General features: G+C 39.5%; 1 protein-coding gene across 1 annotated transcript in view; it reads right to left on the bottom strand.

Annotated features, from left to right (window-relative positions):
* Positions 1-20,676, bottom strand: part of LOC121873152 (low-density lipoprotein receptor-related protein 6-like) — a 197,415-nt gene that overhangs the window by 34,426 nt on the left and 142,313 nt on the right. Inside the window, 1 exon segment of the mRNA XM_042376470.1 lies at positions 10,654-11,257. Coding sequence (XP_042232404.1) covers positions 10,654-11,257 — 604 coding nt within the window.

Raw genomic sequence — 20,676 nt, 5'->3', positions numbered from 1 at the left:
TCTCAAAAACAACAGGGAACACAATATAAGAGAAATTAAATTGCACATTTATGTCTTATATGATATATTAATAGGCATAACTGGATATAGTTCACAACAGGCTTTGTCAATGTCTGATATACAGTACGCCCGGATAATTCACGGATTTTTATTTTGTGGTCCTCTATTATTCACAGATGGCACCCTGGATGTATCCAAAAATGTCTCAGGGTAGTTTTAAAGTTGCTGGCATTTTCACAGCTGGGACAGGGAGCCATTCACTCTAGAAACAGTTATTTCCTTCACCTGTACAGTATTGCATATACAGCTCCTCCCCGACTTACGACGGGATTAAGGACCCAAATCCAGGTCGTAAGTCAAAATGGTCGTAAGTCGAAAATGTTTAAATACATAAAAAATCTAAAATGGGTGTCTCTTTTTCTTCTCAGCACCACAAAACTCTCACTTTTAAGCTTGCTAGCCATTTTAAGGTGAATTACAAAAAAAAAATTTCTCTGTGTACTAATGTTGGGACTCGAAAATACGTAATTTGACAAAATTTTGGTACGACTGAGGCAGGTCGTAAGTGCGGGTGGTCAAAAGTCGAGGAGGAGGTGTGTGGATTAATTACACTATTCAAGGTCAATTACAATTACTCAACTAAAGTTTAAATTACAAACACTTGGTTCACAATACTCTCTACAAATACAATTTCAGTAACATAAAACGTTGAAATTAATTAAATATAAAAATATATATATATTTTTTTACCCATGTTCGGACTACATAGTTAAGTTTCGAAGTACCAAGCAAGCACATTTTATATCAGATTGTGCACTTTATGTGGTTAGATTTTTGCTAAAATTTTCTGTCACTGTAATTCAATACTATTCAATTCACAAACATTGAAGCTGATCATATAGTATATATTTGTTGGACTTGATCAGCAGAAGTTCCCGGAAGCTTGCAACTCCTAGCTGCACTCTGTTAGGGGTGAAAAAATTACCCGCTACACTAAACACACTTTTTGGCGGTGCTGAAGTGGCTGTGCAGCCCAAAACATCTCTGGCCAGGTGCTTCAGGGGGTGCTATCTTTGGAGGGGAATCCCTCCAATAGACCATTGGGTCCTGTCAAATGTGACACAGCCCTCTCCTATATACTTCATCAACACTTGTTCAAACTTATCTGAGTGTGACTTCTGCTCACCTTTAGTTGCAAGAGGCACGGAGGAAAAAAGGCGAGGCCTCTTTTGTAAACTTTGCGTGGGTTCAGATGATTCACGCTGGGAGTCAGATTCCACAAGAACTGTTTTGATGTGTCGAAGGACTTTTTTTTTTTATCTTGAGAAAGTAACCACTCAAACTTAAATCGAGGATCAGAGAAGGATGCTGCTACAATATCAGGAATTTCCAGAAATGGACCAAGTCTCCATTTCACTGCTTCATACAAGACTCTGGCCAAATTATCACAGTAGGACAGCGCTGAATCAAGTAACTGTTGCAAGGATTACCCTAGACCAAGAATTACTGGTCCAATTGTAGAGTATTGGACGTGACTAACTTGAGTCCCGACTCCCAACCGTTTGTACAGTATTGTCAAGTGTATAAGGCCGGTATATTGGTACCTATTATACAGTACTTTTATCAATATTTAAGTAATCCTTCATATTTCATAATGGCATAATTGTAATTGGATTAAACTTGGACAGCAAATTGCAATTATAATTACAATTAAATTTCATTCTCAAAGTTCAAATACAAATACAATTACTCAGAATTGTGGAATTAATTACAACCAGCTTCAAGTGCAATTACTAATTGATCCAAGCCTGGTGTGTAGACACACATACACAAAACACATAAAATAAATAATAATGGGAAAATCCTCTCACATATAATCAGTAAAAAAATTATTAAAAAGCACTCCGTGCTTTGTTATTAATAAAGCACGGAGTGGACTTGAGGGTAGACTCAAAATTTTTAATAATTTTTTTTCTGATTACAGTAATATCTCCGTTAGCCGAATACCTCAAACCAGGAACTCCCCGATAGCCGAAATTGAAATTTTCCGAGGGGCACATTTTCTGGAAAATTCCGTGAAAATTTTCCCGATACCCAGAAAATTCCGGGGTTGGGGGATCTTTTCCGGGTTTGAGAGATAAAAATCAGGCACATTTTCTGGAACTTACGAGAACAATTTTCTTTTACCTGGAAAATTCCGGGGATAAGGATTTTTTTCCCGGCTTTGAGAGAGTCGTCTCGTCCAAAGAGCACAGAATATAATGAGTTCTGACATGAAAAGCAGAACCAATACTTAGTTCTGGGAGCTGCCTATTTTGCACTTCAGACAACAGTCACACATACAGCTGCTAACTCATGTAAGTCATTGTCACACACATAACACATCCAATTTGGGGTGACTTCTTTCTTTGTCCTCATATGTTGTATAGCCATCCATCCATCATCATTGCCTAATGTCCTCTATGCTCACACTATCCTCTAGGCATACATTTGAAACAGCCACTGGATTCTGTTCCACAGATGCTTCTGTCAATAGAGTCCCACCACGTAACACTGATGCAGCATCTTTGGTCACAAATAACTGAAGAATAAACTTTGCCCAAGTGGTAGCATCCAGCTTAAGGAAAGGAGTTGGCTCCCTTCTGCACACTTTTTCTTGGGCAAACCAAGTACTGTTTGCCGACTCCCTCTTGGACGACCATATTTTCTTGTCTTAGGTGGAAAGACCGTTGGGGATAAAGCTCCTTCTTCCACAGGTATTTCAGGATGCTCCTCTGGGTCTTCAGACAAGGGCATCTCAGCAGGGCTTTGGGTTGACATGGGTGCAGATCCAGGTAAGGAAGGCCTGGCAGTGTCTTCAGAAAAGGAAGGCTGATCTAGAACTTTAGGTACTGAAGGCCTGACAGCAAATGCGTTTCTAGCCTTCGGAAAGTGGGGGGGCCACTTTGGGGCCAACGTAAATATTGGGGAGGGGCGCAAAACCAAACCTGTGTACAACTTGCAAGACGCAGTTTTTGGCATTATTACACCAATTTGATTGACAAATGTGAAGTGACGTCTCTCATGACGCCAGCCTAAAATAATCAGCATATGGCGGTATAATGGCAACGCTCTTATTCCACTAATCATGATTCGTTGGAGTATTGACACACTTGAACATATCTCTAAAACTGTATTATTGCTCACATAGTCATAAGAATGCTTTAGGCCACCATTTTGCAATGCTATAACTGATGGACTTTACTGATTTACCTTATACTGTACAGCTCAGCTCATCTACAGCCACTTGAACTGAATGATTGAGATTGACTGATTGTAATATTACTCCTATAGTAAAAAAATTACTCACATGTTCTCTCTAAACATACCTCACTTAGCAAGTAGAAAAACCCAAACTGGCACTGTGGCAGACGAAATATTTCTTCTGGGTAGTTTCGGCGACAAATTCGACAATTACTGTCAGTCTGTCACCCTCCTCAGTGGAAATACAGAGTGGTAATGTTCATCACCGACAAGGCAGCTTGTTTATATACACCGTGATGTGACCCCACCCCGCATATCTGCACCCTCCCAATTCCTGCCCTCAGGGCCTCACCTCACCTCACCCATGCCTGCATCTGGCGTGCGGTGCGCCCATTGCCTGAGTCACTTGACTCACTTCCTGGTTTTGGGAATGTTTTTCGAATTACAATTTTGAGAATAAAAAGTGGGGGGAGGGGGGTGTGGCCAACCCAGGGACCAGCCCAAAATCTGCCCCTCCCCCTCTTCTCACACTACACTGCTGGCTCTTCCCTCTCAGAAATTTTTGGGGGAAAACCACTAAATTTTAATAAATAATACCTCAAACTAAAGTTAGGATAATACAATTGACATTGCTGGATTCCTTGTAAGACCAGGAATATTTTGAATATAAATGTCATATATTTTGCACAAAAGATAACATATTTACTCAGAGTAAACAATTTATCTAAAATTTGTATGTCTAATGCAAAATATATGATGTTTATATTCAAAATGATCACCAAATTGTAAGAATTCCAGCAATGTAAATTATATTCTGGCCGGGTAATTTGTATGAATTTTATGAGCTAAAACAAATATCTTCAGTTAATAAAAAAAAAAATATTCTTCACGACACTATCTGTCAATCAAAGTACCCCACCTTGCCTCCCCCCCTCTTCCAACCGCGCGGTCAGTCCCAACCCTCCCCCCCACCCCCCACCAATCCTCCCTTCAAGAGAAAGGTTGGGTGAAAAAACTAAATTTTAACATTTTGTATTAAATAATACCTCAGATTAAAGTTAGGATAATATAATTGACATTGCTGGATTCCTTGTAAGACCAGGAATATTTTGAATATAAATGTCATATATTTTGCACAAAAGAGAACATATTTACTCAAGAGTAAACATTTTATCTAAAATTTGTATGTCTAATGCAAAATCTATGATGTTTATATTCAAAATGATCATCAAATTATAAGAATTCCAGCAATGCAAATTATATTCTGACCGGGTAATTTGTATGAATTTTATGAGCTAAAACAAATATCTTCAGTAAATAAAAAAAAAAAATATTCTTCACAGGGTAACAGATGGTCGGTCGGTCCCTCCCTCCCTCCCCCCCACCCCCCACCAACTGTCCCAAGGAGATGTGTGGGAAAACCAGAATATTTAACTTTTTAGTAATAAATAATACCTCAAACTAAAGTTAGGATAATATAATTGTCATTACTGGATTCCTTGTAAGACCAGGAATATTTTGAATACAAATGTCATATATTTTGCACAAAAAATAACATATTTACTCAGAGTAAACATTATATCTAAAATTTGTATGTCTAATGCAAAATCTATGATGTTTATATTCAAAATGATCATCATATTGTAAGCATTCCAGCAAAGTAAATTATATTCTGGCCGGGTAATTTGTATGAATTTTATGAGCTAAAACAGGCAGTCAGGCAGGGTGGCGGGTGGGGCAAATCTAAAAATAGCGTCTCGAGCCGGACACTCACCGCGTATATGTGGAAAAAAACCCGCGTTAAGTGAAAGTTCGGCTCTGGCGAGGCAGCGCGTATACGGTAAAACGCGCTAAGTGAAACCGCGTTAGGCGGGGTAATACTGTATACACAGTGACCCCTCGTTTAACGAACGCCTCGGTTAACGAAATTTCGGTTAACGAACTGCCTTCCATAAGAATCTTCAATTCGGTTAACGAACAAAAATTCGGTTAACAAATTTCTTACGAACCGACCTCAACATGTTTTCGTTTGCACTGACCGGGCAACCAACTGTAGTATCAATCCGCCAATACATTAATCGGTTCTAGGGCTTAAATTCCTTACTATTTTAGTAAATATCAAGAAGTTTATACTATTCAATAATTTTAAAAGTTTAATATTCAATTTTTTAGTCATTTTAACAATTATTGAACATAATTGAAGGTAAAGTGACTAGTTTAATGCGCGGCATCCAGCCTCTTAACACAGCAAACAGGCGTTAGTCTCTCTCTGTTTTCACTGGAGGTAACATCTTGCTTGAGACTCTCTTCAACTAAACGCTTTTTTTCTGTGTTTCCAAGCAAATTATTGGTCATTTTGAAATTTATTTTACATATTGACAATATATAGCGCAGTGCAGTGTTATTTTAAAGAAAATATTCTTTATTTACAGCTAGTTTAACTTTGAAAAACACGTGTTGACATTGTTTGAATCCAGCATGGGGCCTAAGAGATCAAGAAAATCTATTTCAATCCAAACCAAGCAGGAAATCATAAAAAAACATGAACAAGGCATTAAATCAAATGTGCTTAGCAAAGAATATGGCATGTCAGCATCAACTGTGTTGACAATTCTTGCACAGAAAGACAAATTTAAAGAAGTGAAAGTGAGAGACAAATCTACAAGTGTGTTTAAAAGTAGATCCCAAATCGTAGAAACTGAGAGGTTACTTATCATCTGGATTAGGGAAAAACAGATGCAAGGTGATTCAATTTCTGGTGATTTCATTTGTGAAAGAGCCAAGGAGATTTATGAACATTTAAAGGCAGATCAACCTGGTTCTTCAGGCACAGAATTTGAAGATTTTCGGGCCAGCAAAGGCTGGTTCGAAAAATTTAAGAAAAGAAGTGACATTTTAAGTGTTGTTAGGCATGATGAGGCTGCTAGTGCTGATAAGGAAGGGACAGCAAAGTTTTTAGTTGAATTTAAAAAACTGATGGAAGAAGAGAATTATCTTCCACAGCAAGTGTTCAATGTGGACAAAACTGGGCTGTTCTGGAAAAAGATGCCCAAAAGAACATTCATCACCAGAGATGAAGCCTCTTTACCTGGGCATAAACCCATGAAAGACCATCTCACTCTATTGCTTGGTGCCAATGCTTCAGGGGATTTCCTACTGAACCCTATGCTTGCCTACCACTCTGAAAACCCCAGGGTGTTCAAGCAACAGAAAGTGGTAAGAACAAAACTTGGAGTTTATTGGAAGTCCAACTGTAAGGCATGGGTGACAAGACAGCTCTTTAATGAATGGGCTGTTGATGTGTTTTGCCCTTCTGTCAAGAGATACCTCACCACCAATAAACTCCCTTTAAAGGCTCTTCTCCTCATGGATAATGCTCCTGGTCATGACCCTGACCTTGCCAGCAATTTGGAGTATCAATTTGACTTTGTGAAAGTGTTGTTTTTGCCTCCAAACACTACATCAATCACACAGCCAATGGACCAGAATGTGATCAGCAACTTCAAGAAGTTGTACATGAAGAAAATGTTTAGGGGGTGTCATCAGGCAACTTCCAATGATCCTGAACTAACACTGAAACAGTTCTGGAAGACACAATTCAACATCCTGGAGGCTGTAATATTGATTGTGTCATCATGGCAAGAAGTCTCCACTAGATCCCTCAATTCTTCATGGAAAGCACTGTGGCCATCAGTAGTCCATGATTTTGAGGAAGAAACAGAGTTGGATCAGGAGATTGTGTCCATTGGTCAGTCATTGGGCCTTGAAGTGGAGGAGGAGGATGTGGAAGAGCTTGTGATGTCTCATGAGGAGGAACTTACTCCTGATGACTTGAAGCAACTGAAGGAGATGTTACAAGTAGAGGCTGACAATGGTGAGGAGGAAATTGAAAGTGATGACCATATGTCAGCTAAACAGTTGAAAGATGTGATTTACTACTGGGAGAAGTTCAGGGAACTGGCTTCAAAGCACCCAGATGTGGAAAAAACTGAACTAACTTTGTGTCATGTTGAGGACTCAGTGGTCTCCTTCTTTAAACATAAGTTAATGGTGAGGAGGAGAGATGCCCCACAGACCACAATTGACACTTTCTTCAGTAAAAGGCAGAGGGAACAAGATGCTATCCCTCAGCCTTCCACTTCAAGAAGGAGAGAGGATGTTCATGGTGGAGAATCTGTCAGTCCAGAGGTTCCTGACATTTTCATGGAAGGTGACTCACCTTCCAAGAAGCAGTAAAATGCTTCTCCTCCACCTCCACTTCCTTCTCTTCTCCCTTCTCCTCCTCCACCTCCCACTTCAAATGCACATCAGTATTATCATCCAGGAGCCTTCTACATACACACCTCAAAGTAAGTGAACTTTTCTACCATTTTTGTTGAATTTAGGAAATTTTCGGTGAGCTGGAACCAATTACCCAAAAACCCATTGAAACAATGGTTTTGGTTAACGAACGACCTTCTGGAACGGATTGAGTTCGTTAACCGAGGGGTCACTGTGTGTATGTGTATATATATATATATATATATATATATATATATATATATATATATATATATATATATATATATATATATATATATATATATATATATATATATATATATATATATATATATTAATAATATTTCTATGCATTACATTTAACCAATAACTTAAAATTATTATTTCATATGAATTTCTTAAATAATAAGCATTTACAAACACTTTATGTATAATTTATGTAAAAAATATAAAAACTTTGAGCGAGGAATATATGCATTTGGAAGCTTGAGTTGCAGCCATGCACTATAATTTGTTGTACTTGCGCTTACTATTGATTTAATAATTTTATTTTGATTACCTATATAAAACAATACAGTACATTACTGTATTTACAATGCTAATGCAACAAACCTAACCTTTTTATCTCCAACACTAAGCTTGCTATGACTCAATATGTACAATTATCTTTTGTGCTCGGAGGGAAAAAATTATTAATCTGTACTTGGCTCATCAGAACGCACAATTTACAGCACTATTACCGAGCAAAACATTAAGTATTCATTACTTTTCTTCTACTGTAAAACTATTTTTTGCTAACCATGTATGCTTTATAATAAGGTTCATATTACAATAACATGAAATAACAAAGGTATAAAGTGATGTATAAACTGCTTGTATTGTAGATAATTTATTTACAATGCTAATGCAACAAACACCACTCTTTTTATCTCAAATACCAAGCTTGCTATGATACACTACGTACAATTATCTCTTGTGTGGTGAGGTTAGTGATGGGCCATACACCGAGCGTCTCACTGTAAAGCACCTCCTTAAACTCGAGTGTTAATATATTTATTGGTGCATGGCTGAATAGCCTGGCTGTCTATGAAGCTGTCTGGATGTGTAGACTACCGAGTTATGCAATCGGTGATGGCTTAAGAGCCACTGTGTATTATTTATTAAGTGCTGATAAATACTATATATTATTATTTACTAAGTGTTAAAGATTGTTGTTGTGGGAAGCACCAATTATCTTGAGCAGTGACAGCAGAGATGCATGAGAAAATTAGAGCATTGGCAAAACTGCTCGAGAAAGGCTGCTGATGACGGTCAGCTGGTTGGCTTTGTAAACAAGCACTGGGGATTTAAAACAATGCAATAGTTCATCTAGCATTGGGCATGGGATTTTCTTTCAGGAAAAATAGATTATTTTAGGATAATATTTTATGAATCTGGCACCAAATGAACATAAATTACATGAGCATTATGGTGAAAATGCATACGGACATATTGATGGGGTCAAGGGTGGAGCTGTCCAGCCACCCACCCTCCTTTCCTCCCACACAATTGACTTCCCACTCTTAATTTTCTTATTTTATAGTTCATTTTCCTTATTTCTGAGTTGCATTATAGCATTGAAATGATATTGACATAAATTTTATGGTTTCTTAGAGGTATTAGGCAGCTACCAAACAGGGAGGTACTACAGCCTGGGAAGATATTGGAAGCATAATGTATTGTCTAATGGTAGACCCTGCTGCCATATGGCATCACAAAAATTGTGACCAAGTCCCAGGTTGCTGAATTGACTTTTTGCTTCATTTACACACAATTGCAGGGTCTCAATTGTTTCTCTTACTATTGACAACAAAACAAACACATATTGTTTCTCACTCTTGATCTTTTTTTTCATTTTATATTTCTTTATGGTTCTTTATTATTATTAATATTATTTTTATTATTATTATTATTACATTTTCGCCCCCCAGGCCCCAATGTGGGTTAGTGACCTGTGCCCGGATGGGCTAATCCTCCCCCAAAAAAAAAAAAAAAAATAAAAAAAAATAAAAAAAATAAAAAAAATAAAAAAAATAAAATAAAAAATAGCACATCCACAGCCTTCTCACAGCTAATAAGTGAACATGTGTTATGGTTATTTCTAGACTTATTTTTTCCTTATCTTATATCCTTATATTTGTGTAGAATACAGTGTTCTCTTCATTTATAAGGCAAACTATCACATTGAAATAACTTTTCAACAAACTGTGTGGTTAAGTAACACACAACAATAGCATGAGTGCTCAATCGTGTGAGGGGTGACTGACATATTTTGGAGTGGTAGAAACTTAACACTTGTAGAGCACTTTTATTACTTATCATGGTTATATTTACATTATATTAAGTGCGTTTACTGCTATTTATGCATCATATTCAGGTACACATAGACTTGGTATAAAATAATGGATGATGCAGATGACATATGTCTGATAGTACTGAAACAATTGACGTACTACCGAAAATTTCTTCTTATACTTGTTAGCGAAGTATATGTGAAATACCGTGTATAGGTAAAACGTACAGCAAAGACTCCCTGCACCAATACGGTATAAAAAAATTATTAAATCTTTGGTTGTTAGTTCACTTAAAACGTAAAGATACCGTAAGTTGAGTGAAGACCACGAACTATATCAATAATATCACTAAGACAGAAAGAAGTATAATAATCAGGGCTATGTTGCTAACAAAATAATCTCCTGGCTTTATCAACTTCAATTATTTGGTTTGAGCATTGCTTGTGGTCTCTGACATCTGGAGACTCAAAGAGTAGGGAGTCATACTCTACAAAGAATCATCTGCTCACAACACCTTGCTTTGAAGTACAAATTTTGATATTGTATTGGACACAAATCTGAAAACAAACCATGCAAGGAATATTCTTAAAAAGTTTAAGCAAAGTTGAGCTAGTATCAGATTATAAAAAAAAAAAAAAAAAAAAAAAAATTAGTACAAATTTATGCACAGACAATGGGGTGGCTGATAAGGGATGGCTAACCAAAGCAGGAATTCATCAAAATGGACTAAAACAATTATGTAGTAAATACTGACAGACTTCAAGCCATTTGTAATAAAAATAAACAAACTCATTACCTGTTCTCTCCAGTGATTGTTGCAGTTTCAATGCGCTTTGTAGTTGTGTCTGCCCAAAAGAGAAAGTTGTCCTTTACATCCACAGCCAGAGCTAATGGATTCTCTAGGCCCTCTGTGATGATCTTGCGACGTTGCAGGCCATCTATATGAGCTTGCTCAATTAGTGGTGGACTGACTAAGTTGGTGAAGAAAAGAAGACCAAGTACTGGATGGACAGCTAATGAGCGAGGCTGGTCCTCGCCTTCATGCCCAATGATGCCACCAACTTCCGTTCCGTCAAGCTTGGTAACGTTAATGATATTGTTTCTTGCACAAGACCAGAATAGAACTCTAGTGAATGGGTCTACAACTATATCATAAGGGTATATTTTCTCTAAAGAATTGCTTACGAACACTTCACCACGTGTGCCATTGTGATGTGCACGACGGAGTGAGCCCACACGACCATCCACCCAGTATACCAGTTGATCTATTGGGTCATAGTCAATAGCACGGACATTGCGCATGCTGTGAATGGGAAGTATGAGTGTAGGGCACTCATTAACATCCTCAACCAGGCGACTAACTTCTGTCTTCTGGCTGAATAACAGAAAAGATGTAGGGGCTGTTCAAAAGAAAAATGAATTATATTAGTAATATTTTGTCAATGAAATTAAAATAAAATAAGCATAGAATTATGCTAAATAATACAAGTACAAAGTATGACTTATTTATTGTACCACATGAAAAAGCAATAACACCTGCTAGCACACGCGCGCGCGCACACACTCTGAAACCAATATACTGTACATACAGTATTTGCCGGCGTATAAGACCCATTTTATTTTTTTTCAATGTATCCCCAATTATCCTGCGTCTAATACGCTCGTATTACTGATGGGAGGCCGAGCACCATAGTCGGAGGTGCCTAGCTAGGGAGTCTGGGACGAGCAGTAGTCCACTAAGCACAAAATTTTTTTTTACTTATATTACTAATAATAAAATACTGAAAAACAAGCCAAATTATCACAATCTATTATCACAAACTTGAGACAAATTTGCTGAAGACATAAATAATGGCTTAACGGCAGAGGGAAGCTCACAACATCTCATTGTACCTCCTTCCCCAGCATACGTAACCCACACCAGATACATGTCTTTAATAACTGTATTACCTTTAAGAAACATTTGTTTATTATCTAAATGAAAAATGACCCTAGAAAGATTAAAGAAATGTGAACAGAAAGTTCAGCCTCCAGTCACCCATTTGCAATGTGTCGATGACGCCAAAACAATAGCGATGTGCTACACCCTGGTGGCCGATCATGGCAACAAAATACATCGCAGTTAAAAATACGAGTTTCACATCCTGTCGGTAATTCTCTTGACCAAAATATAAACAAGCCACACTGCTGCTCTGATCAGAGGTAGAGTTAGGTTAGTATAATGAGATGCGTTCCCAAGTGTGACCTTTTTATATCTTTTGTGTGGCTTTTTACCCTCTTTTCCCCCCAAAACAATACAATTAATGAAAATTGCAAACTATATTCTTTAAATAATGTTTCTGATTGCACCTTATACAATATAAATGAATAATAATGTGGTCACACAAGAGGAGATGGGATGCCATTGTTTTCGTTTGTGTTTACAGCCGGGAGTCCGGGACGATGGTTCTACACGAGAAAATTAAGAAAATAAGACTATGGTTGTAGCTGTAATAAAATTAATGTAAAAAAAAAATGATTATATATGTTTTAAGTAATGTTAATTAATGTTAATAAATGGAACAATAGAAGTAGCTAACCACTAATGGCAAAGAAAAAAAAGAGATGGATTGGGAACGCCAACATATACGCAACGCATATAAGGATACCACGTCATTTATCTTAAGAATATGTACAAAAGATTCATTTGTTTATTACTGAATATGTATTTGATTGAATTAATCTTTATATATGCGAAATGAACAAAACAATTCATTAATAATAAATAGAATATTAAAACACACAAGAGGATAAGAGACGGCATTGTAAGTGTTTACACCCGAAATGTCAGTTACCCACGTGAAACTGAAGAAAATAAGACCCTGGTTGTTGTTGTAGTAAAATAAGTAAAAAAAATATGTACCAGATATCTCGCCTTTAAGGCCGGGTGCATAAGACGCTCCCCCAAATTTCCATTTAAAAGTAGCCCTTGAGCTCTATTCGCTGTATAAGACCAGTACCCCAAATGTGACACTTACCCACTGACTCAGTAGTCCCCTACCAACCATCCTTGGTTTTTAAAATAAGGCCAATTCACTTCAAGTAATGTCATCAAATGTTACCTCGCTGGTAGTGTAAAACACTAGTATTACTGAAGCGCCTGCTATTTACCGTAACTGGAACTAATGTCGGTGTTGAATAAATTTCCATTTACTTGAAATGGATTTACCGATTTGTTTGTTTATTTATTTATTTATAATACACTGTAAACATATTAAACACACTGCAAGTATTTTCTTTAATTTATATGCTTGCTTCATAACAGACGATCGTGGTATGGATGTTACCTCGTCTCGTGGTGGACTGTGTCCCACTGTTTACCGTGACTTTTTTTAGTAAGTTCTCTTTTTGTTATATTTTTACTAAAAGTGTTATTTTATGTGGATAAAAATGTTACAATGGACTTAAAACTATAAAAAAGAACTGAGCATGCTTGAAAACAATACATATCGACACCAAGATCACCCAGATTGACCAACTACATCAATTTCTATAAGAAAAATCAACTTTTGAACGCCAATATGGCGGTCATCTTGAAAAATGGTCGCCATCTTGAATTTTAAATGGCCAATCAGGCAGACTTGACTATAACCATTAGAGAATTACCATGCCAAATTTGGTGCTTGTACCACCATTTTCATGATTCTTGAAAAATTGCATTTAGCTGCCCCACTAATGACTGTCACCTATCTCAACATGATGCTCATATACTGAAATATTGTATTTCATACTACATGTGACTTTACAAAAGAAATGTCCACGCCTGGTTAAATAACCTTGTAGATATAATACCAGTTGAATAAACTAAATAAAAAACTGGAGATTGTAATTACAGTGAAGCCTTGACAACTCCATTATGAAGTTAGGGATTAGATGACGCCAAATTCAATCACCTTAATGCACTTTAAGAGAGAGCCTGCCAGGGCTAATATTATCCTGGACCCTAGAGGTTGATGACGATTCAGTGTCAGGCAGAAATACATCGATGTACACAGCACCTGATCCCAATCAACTCCAGTATAGGTGTTAATAATGAGGAGGTGTGTGCAGACGCTGGTAGTGTTGGATGGTGATGAGAAAGAGGTAGTGTGTGAGGGTGGTGTGGTTATGACTCACCCCACCACCCCACAACCCCCCCACACCACTCATAAACCCCCACACTACCTGCTATACAGCATCCTCACAACACTACCACAACCCCCACACCACCACACATCCTCACAACACTACCACAAACCCCCACACCACCACACATCCTCACAACACTACCACAACCCCCCCACACCACCACACATCCTCACAACACACCACAACCCCACACCACCATACATCCCCGCCAACACTACCACAACCCCCACAACCAATTACACATCCCCACAACACTACCACAACCCCCACACCACTACACATCCTCACAACACTACCACAACCCCTACACCAATTACACATCCTCACAACACTACCACAACCCCCACACCACTACACATCCTCACAACAATACTCACAACCCCCACACCAATTACACATCCTCACAACACTACCACAACCCCCCCCACACCACCAAACCACAACACTACCACAACCCCCACACCAATTACACATCCTCACAACACTACCACAACCCCCACACCACCACACATCCTCACAACACTACCACAACCCCCACACCACCACACATCCTCACACACACACAACCCCCCACACCACCAGCACATCCTCACAACACTACCACAACCCCCCACACCACCACACATCCTCACAACACTACCACAACCTCCCACACCAATTACACATCCTCACAACACTATCACAACCCCCTACACCAGCCTCACACATCCCCACAACACTACCACAACCCCCACACCAATTCACACATCCTCACAACAATACCACAACCCCACACCACCACATCCTCACAACACTACCACAACCCCACACCACCATACATCCTCACAACACTACCACAACTCCCACACCACCACATCCTCACAACACTACCACAACCCCCACACCACCATACACATCCTCACAACACTACCATAACCCCCACACCACTACACATCCTCACAACACTATCACAACCCCCTACACCAATTACACATCCTCACAACACTACCACAACCCCCACACCACCACACATCCTCACAACACTACCACAACCCCCCACACCACCACACATCCCCACAACACTACCACAACCCCCACACCAATTACACATCCTCACAACACTATCACAACCCCCTCACACCACCATACATCCTCACAACACCACCACAACCCCCACACCAATTACACATCCTCATGAACACTACCACAACCCCCCACACCACCACACATCCTCACAACACTACCACAACCCCCACACCACCACACATCCTCACAACACTACCACAACCCCCCACACCACCACATCCTCACAACACCACACAACCCCACACCACCACACATCCTCACAACAATACCACAACCCCCCACACCACCACATCCTCACAACACTACCACAACCCCCACACCAATTACACATCCTCACAACACACAACCCCCCCAGCACTAATTACACATCCTCACAACACCATCACAACCCCTACACCACCACATCCTCACAACACTACCACAACCCCCCACACCTCAATTACACATCCTCACAACACTACCACAACCCCCACACCAATTACCACATCCCCTGCCAACACTACCACACAACCCCCCCACACCACCACACACATCCTCACAACACCGTCACAACCCCCACACCAATTACACATCCTCAACACTACCACAACCCCCACACCACCACATCCTCACAACACTACCACAACCCCCACACCACCACACATCCTCACAACACTACCATAACCCCCACACCACCACATACATCCTCAACACTACCACAACCCCTTCTCACCAATTACACATCCTCACAACACTACTCACAACCCCTTCACCAATTACACATCCTCACAACACTACCACAACCCCCCACACCAATTACACATCCTCACAACACTACCATAACCCCCACACCAATTACACATCCTCACAACACTACCACAACCCCCACACCAATTACACATCCTCACAACACTACCATAACCCCCACACCACCACACATCCTCACAACACTACCACAACCCCTACACCACCACACATCCTCACAACACTACCACAACCCCCACACCATTCACATCCTCACAACACTACCACACAACCCCCCACACCACCACACATCCTCACAACACTACCACAACCCCACCACCACATCCTCACAACACTACCACAACCCCCCACACCACCACACATCCTCACAACACTACCACAACCCCCACACCACCAGCACATCCTCACAACACTACCACAACCCCCTTCACCAATTACACATCCTCACAACACTACCACAACCCCCTTCACCAATTACACATCCTCACAACACTACCACAACCCCCCCACACCACCATACACATCCGCCAACACTACCATAACCCCCCACACCACCACATCCTCACAACACTACCACAACCCCCACACCACCACATCCTCACAACACTACCACAACCCCCACACCAATTACACATCTTCACAACACTACCACAACCCCCACACCAATTACACATCCTCACAACACTACCATAACCCCCACACCAATTACACATCCTCACAACACTACCACAACCCCTTCCACCTCATAACATCCTCACAACACTACCACAACCCCATGCACACCACCACACACATCCTCACAACACTACCACAACCCCTACACCAATTACACATCCTCACAACACTACCACAACCCCCCACACCACCACACATCCTCACAACACTACCACAACCCCCCACACCAATTACACATCCCTCACAACACTACCACACAGCCAACCCCACACCACCACACATCCTCACAACACTACTCACAACCCCCCACACCACCACACATCCCAACACTACCACAACCCCCCACACACCACACATCCCTCACAACACCACACAACCCCCACACCACCACACATCCTCACAACACCATCACAACCCCCACACCAATTACACATCCCCACAACACCACCACAACCCCCACACCAATTACACATCCCTCACAACACTATCACAACCCCCCCCACACCACCACACATCCTCACAACTGTACCACAAAACCCCCACACTACTCATACAGCATCCTCTAACACTACCACAACCCCGCACACCACTTACACATCCTCACAACACTACCACAACCCCCCACACCACTTACACATCCTCACAACACTACCAAAACCCTCCACACCACTTACAAATCCTCATAACACTACCACAACCCCCACACCACTCACACATTCTCACGACACTACCACAACCTCTCACACCACTCACACATCCTCACAACACTACCACAACCCCCCACACCAATTTCACATCCTCACAACACTACCACAACCCCCCACACCAATTACACATCCTCACAACACTACCACAACCCCCCACACCACCACACATCCTCACAACAGACCACAACAACCCCACACCACACTCATCCTCACAACACTACCACAACCCCCCACACCACTACACATCCTCAACAACACTATCACAACCTCCCACACCATACATCCTCACAACACTGGGCCACAACCCCCCACACCACCACACATCTCCTCACAACACTACCACAACCCCCCACACCACTCACACGCCCTCACACCACAACCCACAACCCCACACACCACCACACATCCTCACAACACTATCACAACCCTCCCACACCAATTACACATCTCCACAACACTACCACAACCCCCACACCAATTACACATCCTCACAACACTATCACAACCCCCCACACCAATTACACATCCTCACAACACTACCACAACCCCCCACACCAATTACACATCCTCACAACACTATCACAGCCTCCCACACCAATTACACATCCTCACAACACTATCACAACCTCCCACACCACTCACACGTCCTCACAACACTACCATAATAAAATTAATTATTTCTAGTGTGGTCGACTTCCTACACAAAGACAGGCTATAAATAGCCGTCTTATCTCAACCTCCTTCCTTCCACCTCCATCCCTCTGTTCTCAGAGAGGTCTTGGTAAATAACTTTTGTTTGTTTATTTTCATTGTTTGTCTAATTTATCATGTTGTATCAAAGTAATATTACTAAAAGTTTTAGGCAGCTACCAAACAGGGAGATTCTACTGCCTGGGAAGATATTGGAAGCATAATGTACAGTATTGTCTAATGGTAGATCCTACTTCCATATGGCATCACGAAAATTGTGACCAAGTCTTAGGTTGCTGATTTATCTTTCTGCCTCATTTACACACAATTGCAGAGTTTCAATTGTTTCTCTTCCTTTGACAACACAACATACATACAATATAATGTTTCTCACCTTTGATCTTTTTTCCATTTATTTATGGTTGGTTATTTAAAATAATGCTAATTCACTTCAAGTATTGGCATCAAATTTTACCGGCTGGTGTACACTAGTGACACACTTAAGCGGCAGTTATTTAATTAGAACTAATGTTGGTGTGAGTAAAATATTTCCATTTACTTGAAATAGATTTGCCGATTTATTTGTTTATTTATTTATTTATAATATACTGTAATACATTAAACACACTGCAAGCATTTTCTTTAATTTATATACTTGTTTCGCGAAAAATGGAGCTACCAAGATAACTGGTAGGTGATCATTAAGGACCAAACTCCGAATCCATGACGTGACTTCTGTTCATCATTTATATCCTAAATTTACCACTGTCGGTAGTTTCAAGAATTAACGCAGTCATTTACTGAATATTCTTTGTAAAAAAATAAATTTTAAATTAATTATTTATAGGAGATAAGTATTATGATCAGTAAATATACAGATATGCATTACTGACCACCTCCGAACACAAGGACGGCTAAAAATAGCCACAGGCGATCACAGTCAAGGTCACTTTCCCTGGTAGGACTTTGTGAGTGGTTTACCATGTTTCCATCACCACTCTTGACACACAATATTTAAGAAGTAAAAATTTTATACTTGGTGCTTAAGACAACCCCCTAACTTTGGGCAGATTTTTTTAATGTTCAAATTCCGTCTTATAAGCCGAGATATACGGTATGTCTTAATTTATGTTATTTAAAGAAAAAGTGTGACAGTGGAATGCCAATGTATACGTGTGCACTCAAGGAAGCAGTAATTTATCTTAAGAATATGTACAAAAGATTCATTATTGTTTATTACTTAATATGTATTTGATTTAATTAATGTTTATATGTGTGAAATGAACAATGAAAATCATTAATAATATGTAGAATATTATAACACACAAGAGGAGGCAAGACGGCATTGTTTTTGTGAGTGATGATGGTTCTCCATAAGAAACTGAAGAAAATAAGACCTTGGTTGTAGCTGTATTGAATTTAATTTAAAAAATTTGAATACCTGTATGTATGTTTTAAGTAACATTATTTAATGTTAATAAATGGAACACTAGAAGTAGCTAACCACTAATGGTAAAGAAATAAGGTGAGACGATTGGGAACGCCAAAGTATGAACAGTAAGTGCGTACATGTGAAAACATATCGTCATTTCTCTACATATGAATATGAAAGCAACACTTATTTACTGTTCATATATGTTTTAAATAATATTTACGAATGTAAAACAAGAATTCCACTCACTAATGGTGGTAAAGTCTAAAACAAAGACAGTCAATGAATAATGTGCGAGTTTTTACTCAGATGACGAAGTCATCAGGTTCAACTCTGGCTGAAGCTGTAGCTTTCCATAAAGCTGTTGCTGAAACTGTTACTGAACCTGAAGTTGATGTTGAAGCTGCTTATGATGCTGAATTTGATGGTGGAGCTGAAGTTGATGGTTTAGGCCTTTGAATAATAAAGCTCTCGAAAGAACCTTGCACAGCTGCTTTCTTTTCTCATTATACATCTTTAAGTAGAGGTCATTTGCATTTATCTAAATTTTATTGCTTAGTTCTGTTAATGGATCCATTTCAGAAAATATGTTCATTGCTTGCTCCATATAATATCCATAGACCTCTCACCTTTTTCATATCGTTTTAACACATCTAGTTTCTCGGCTAAGCTTATACACTTTCTAATAGCTTTTGAAACAACACTACCATCACTTGCTCTCTTGCTCATGTTGAATACGGATGCAAAAAGGCTGTCAGAAACTTAAGAAAGTTTTTCTCCAGTTCCTGTTCCAGATGCGTGAAAACAAAAGGACCGCCAAGCTCCGGATGTTGTTTACTACTCATTAGCCAGGCAGCTTCTTTGTGCAAGGCGCTCTTCATTTTTTTACATTAATTTTTATTTTTTTTATAATACATATCAGGATTTAGTTATTATCTATATGAAAATGTAATTTTATTTAATTTTTATTATATTTTGGTCGTAAATACGAATGAAATAAGGACGTAAATTGAATTGGGTCCAAAATGAACTTGGGTCTTAAATATGAAAAGTTGTTGGTCGAACCATTGTTATCGGAAGCTTTACTGTATATTGTATTTACATGCACAAAATCATATGTTTTCCCCCTACAAAACCACTTTAAAATCACTTTCAATAATTGTATGAAGTAAAAAAAAAAAAAAAAAACCCACAAAATATCCTTGTGAAATAGGGGTGAGCCTTATGTGGTGGTCCAGACCCCCAGGAGAACCCACCCTGGATCTGCCCCTACAGACAGATATATTAACTGATTAACTGAGGGATAGACAGGTGCACTGTGCCATAACATGATATGCTC

Source organism: Homarus americanus, unplaced genomic scaffold, assembly GCF_018991925.1.
Source record: "Homarus americanus isolate GMGI-L3 unplaced genomic scaffold, GMGI_Hamer_2.0 scaffold32929, whole genome shotgun sequence".
Lineage (NCBI taxonomy): Eukaryota > Metazoa > Arthropoda > Malacostraca > Decapoda > Nephropidae > Homarus > Homarus americanus.
The sequence above is the reverse complement of the archived record's forward strand: the minus strand, read 5'-3'. Positions and strand labels throughout refer to the sequence as shown.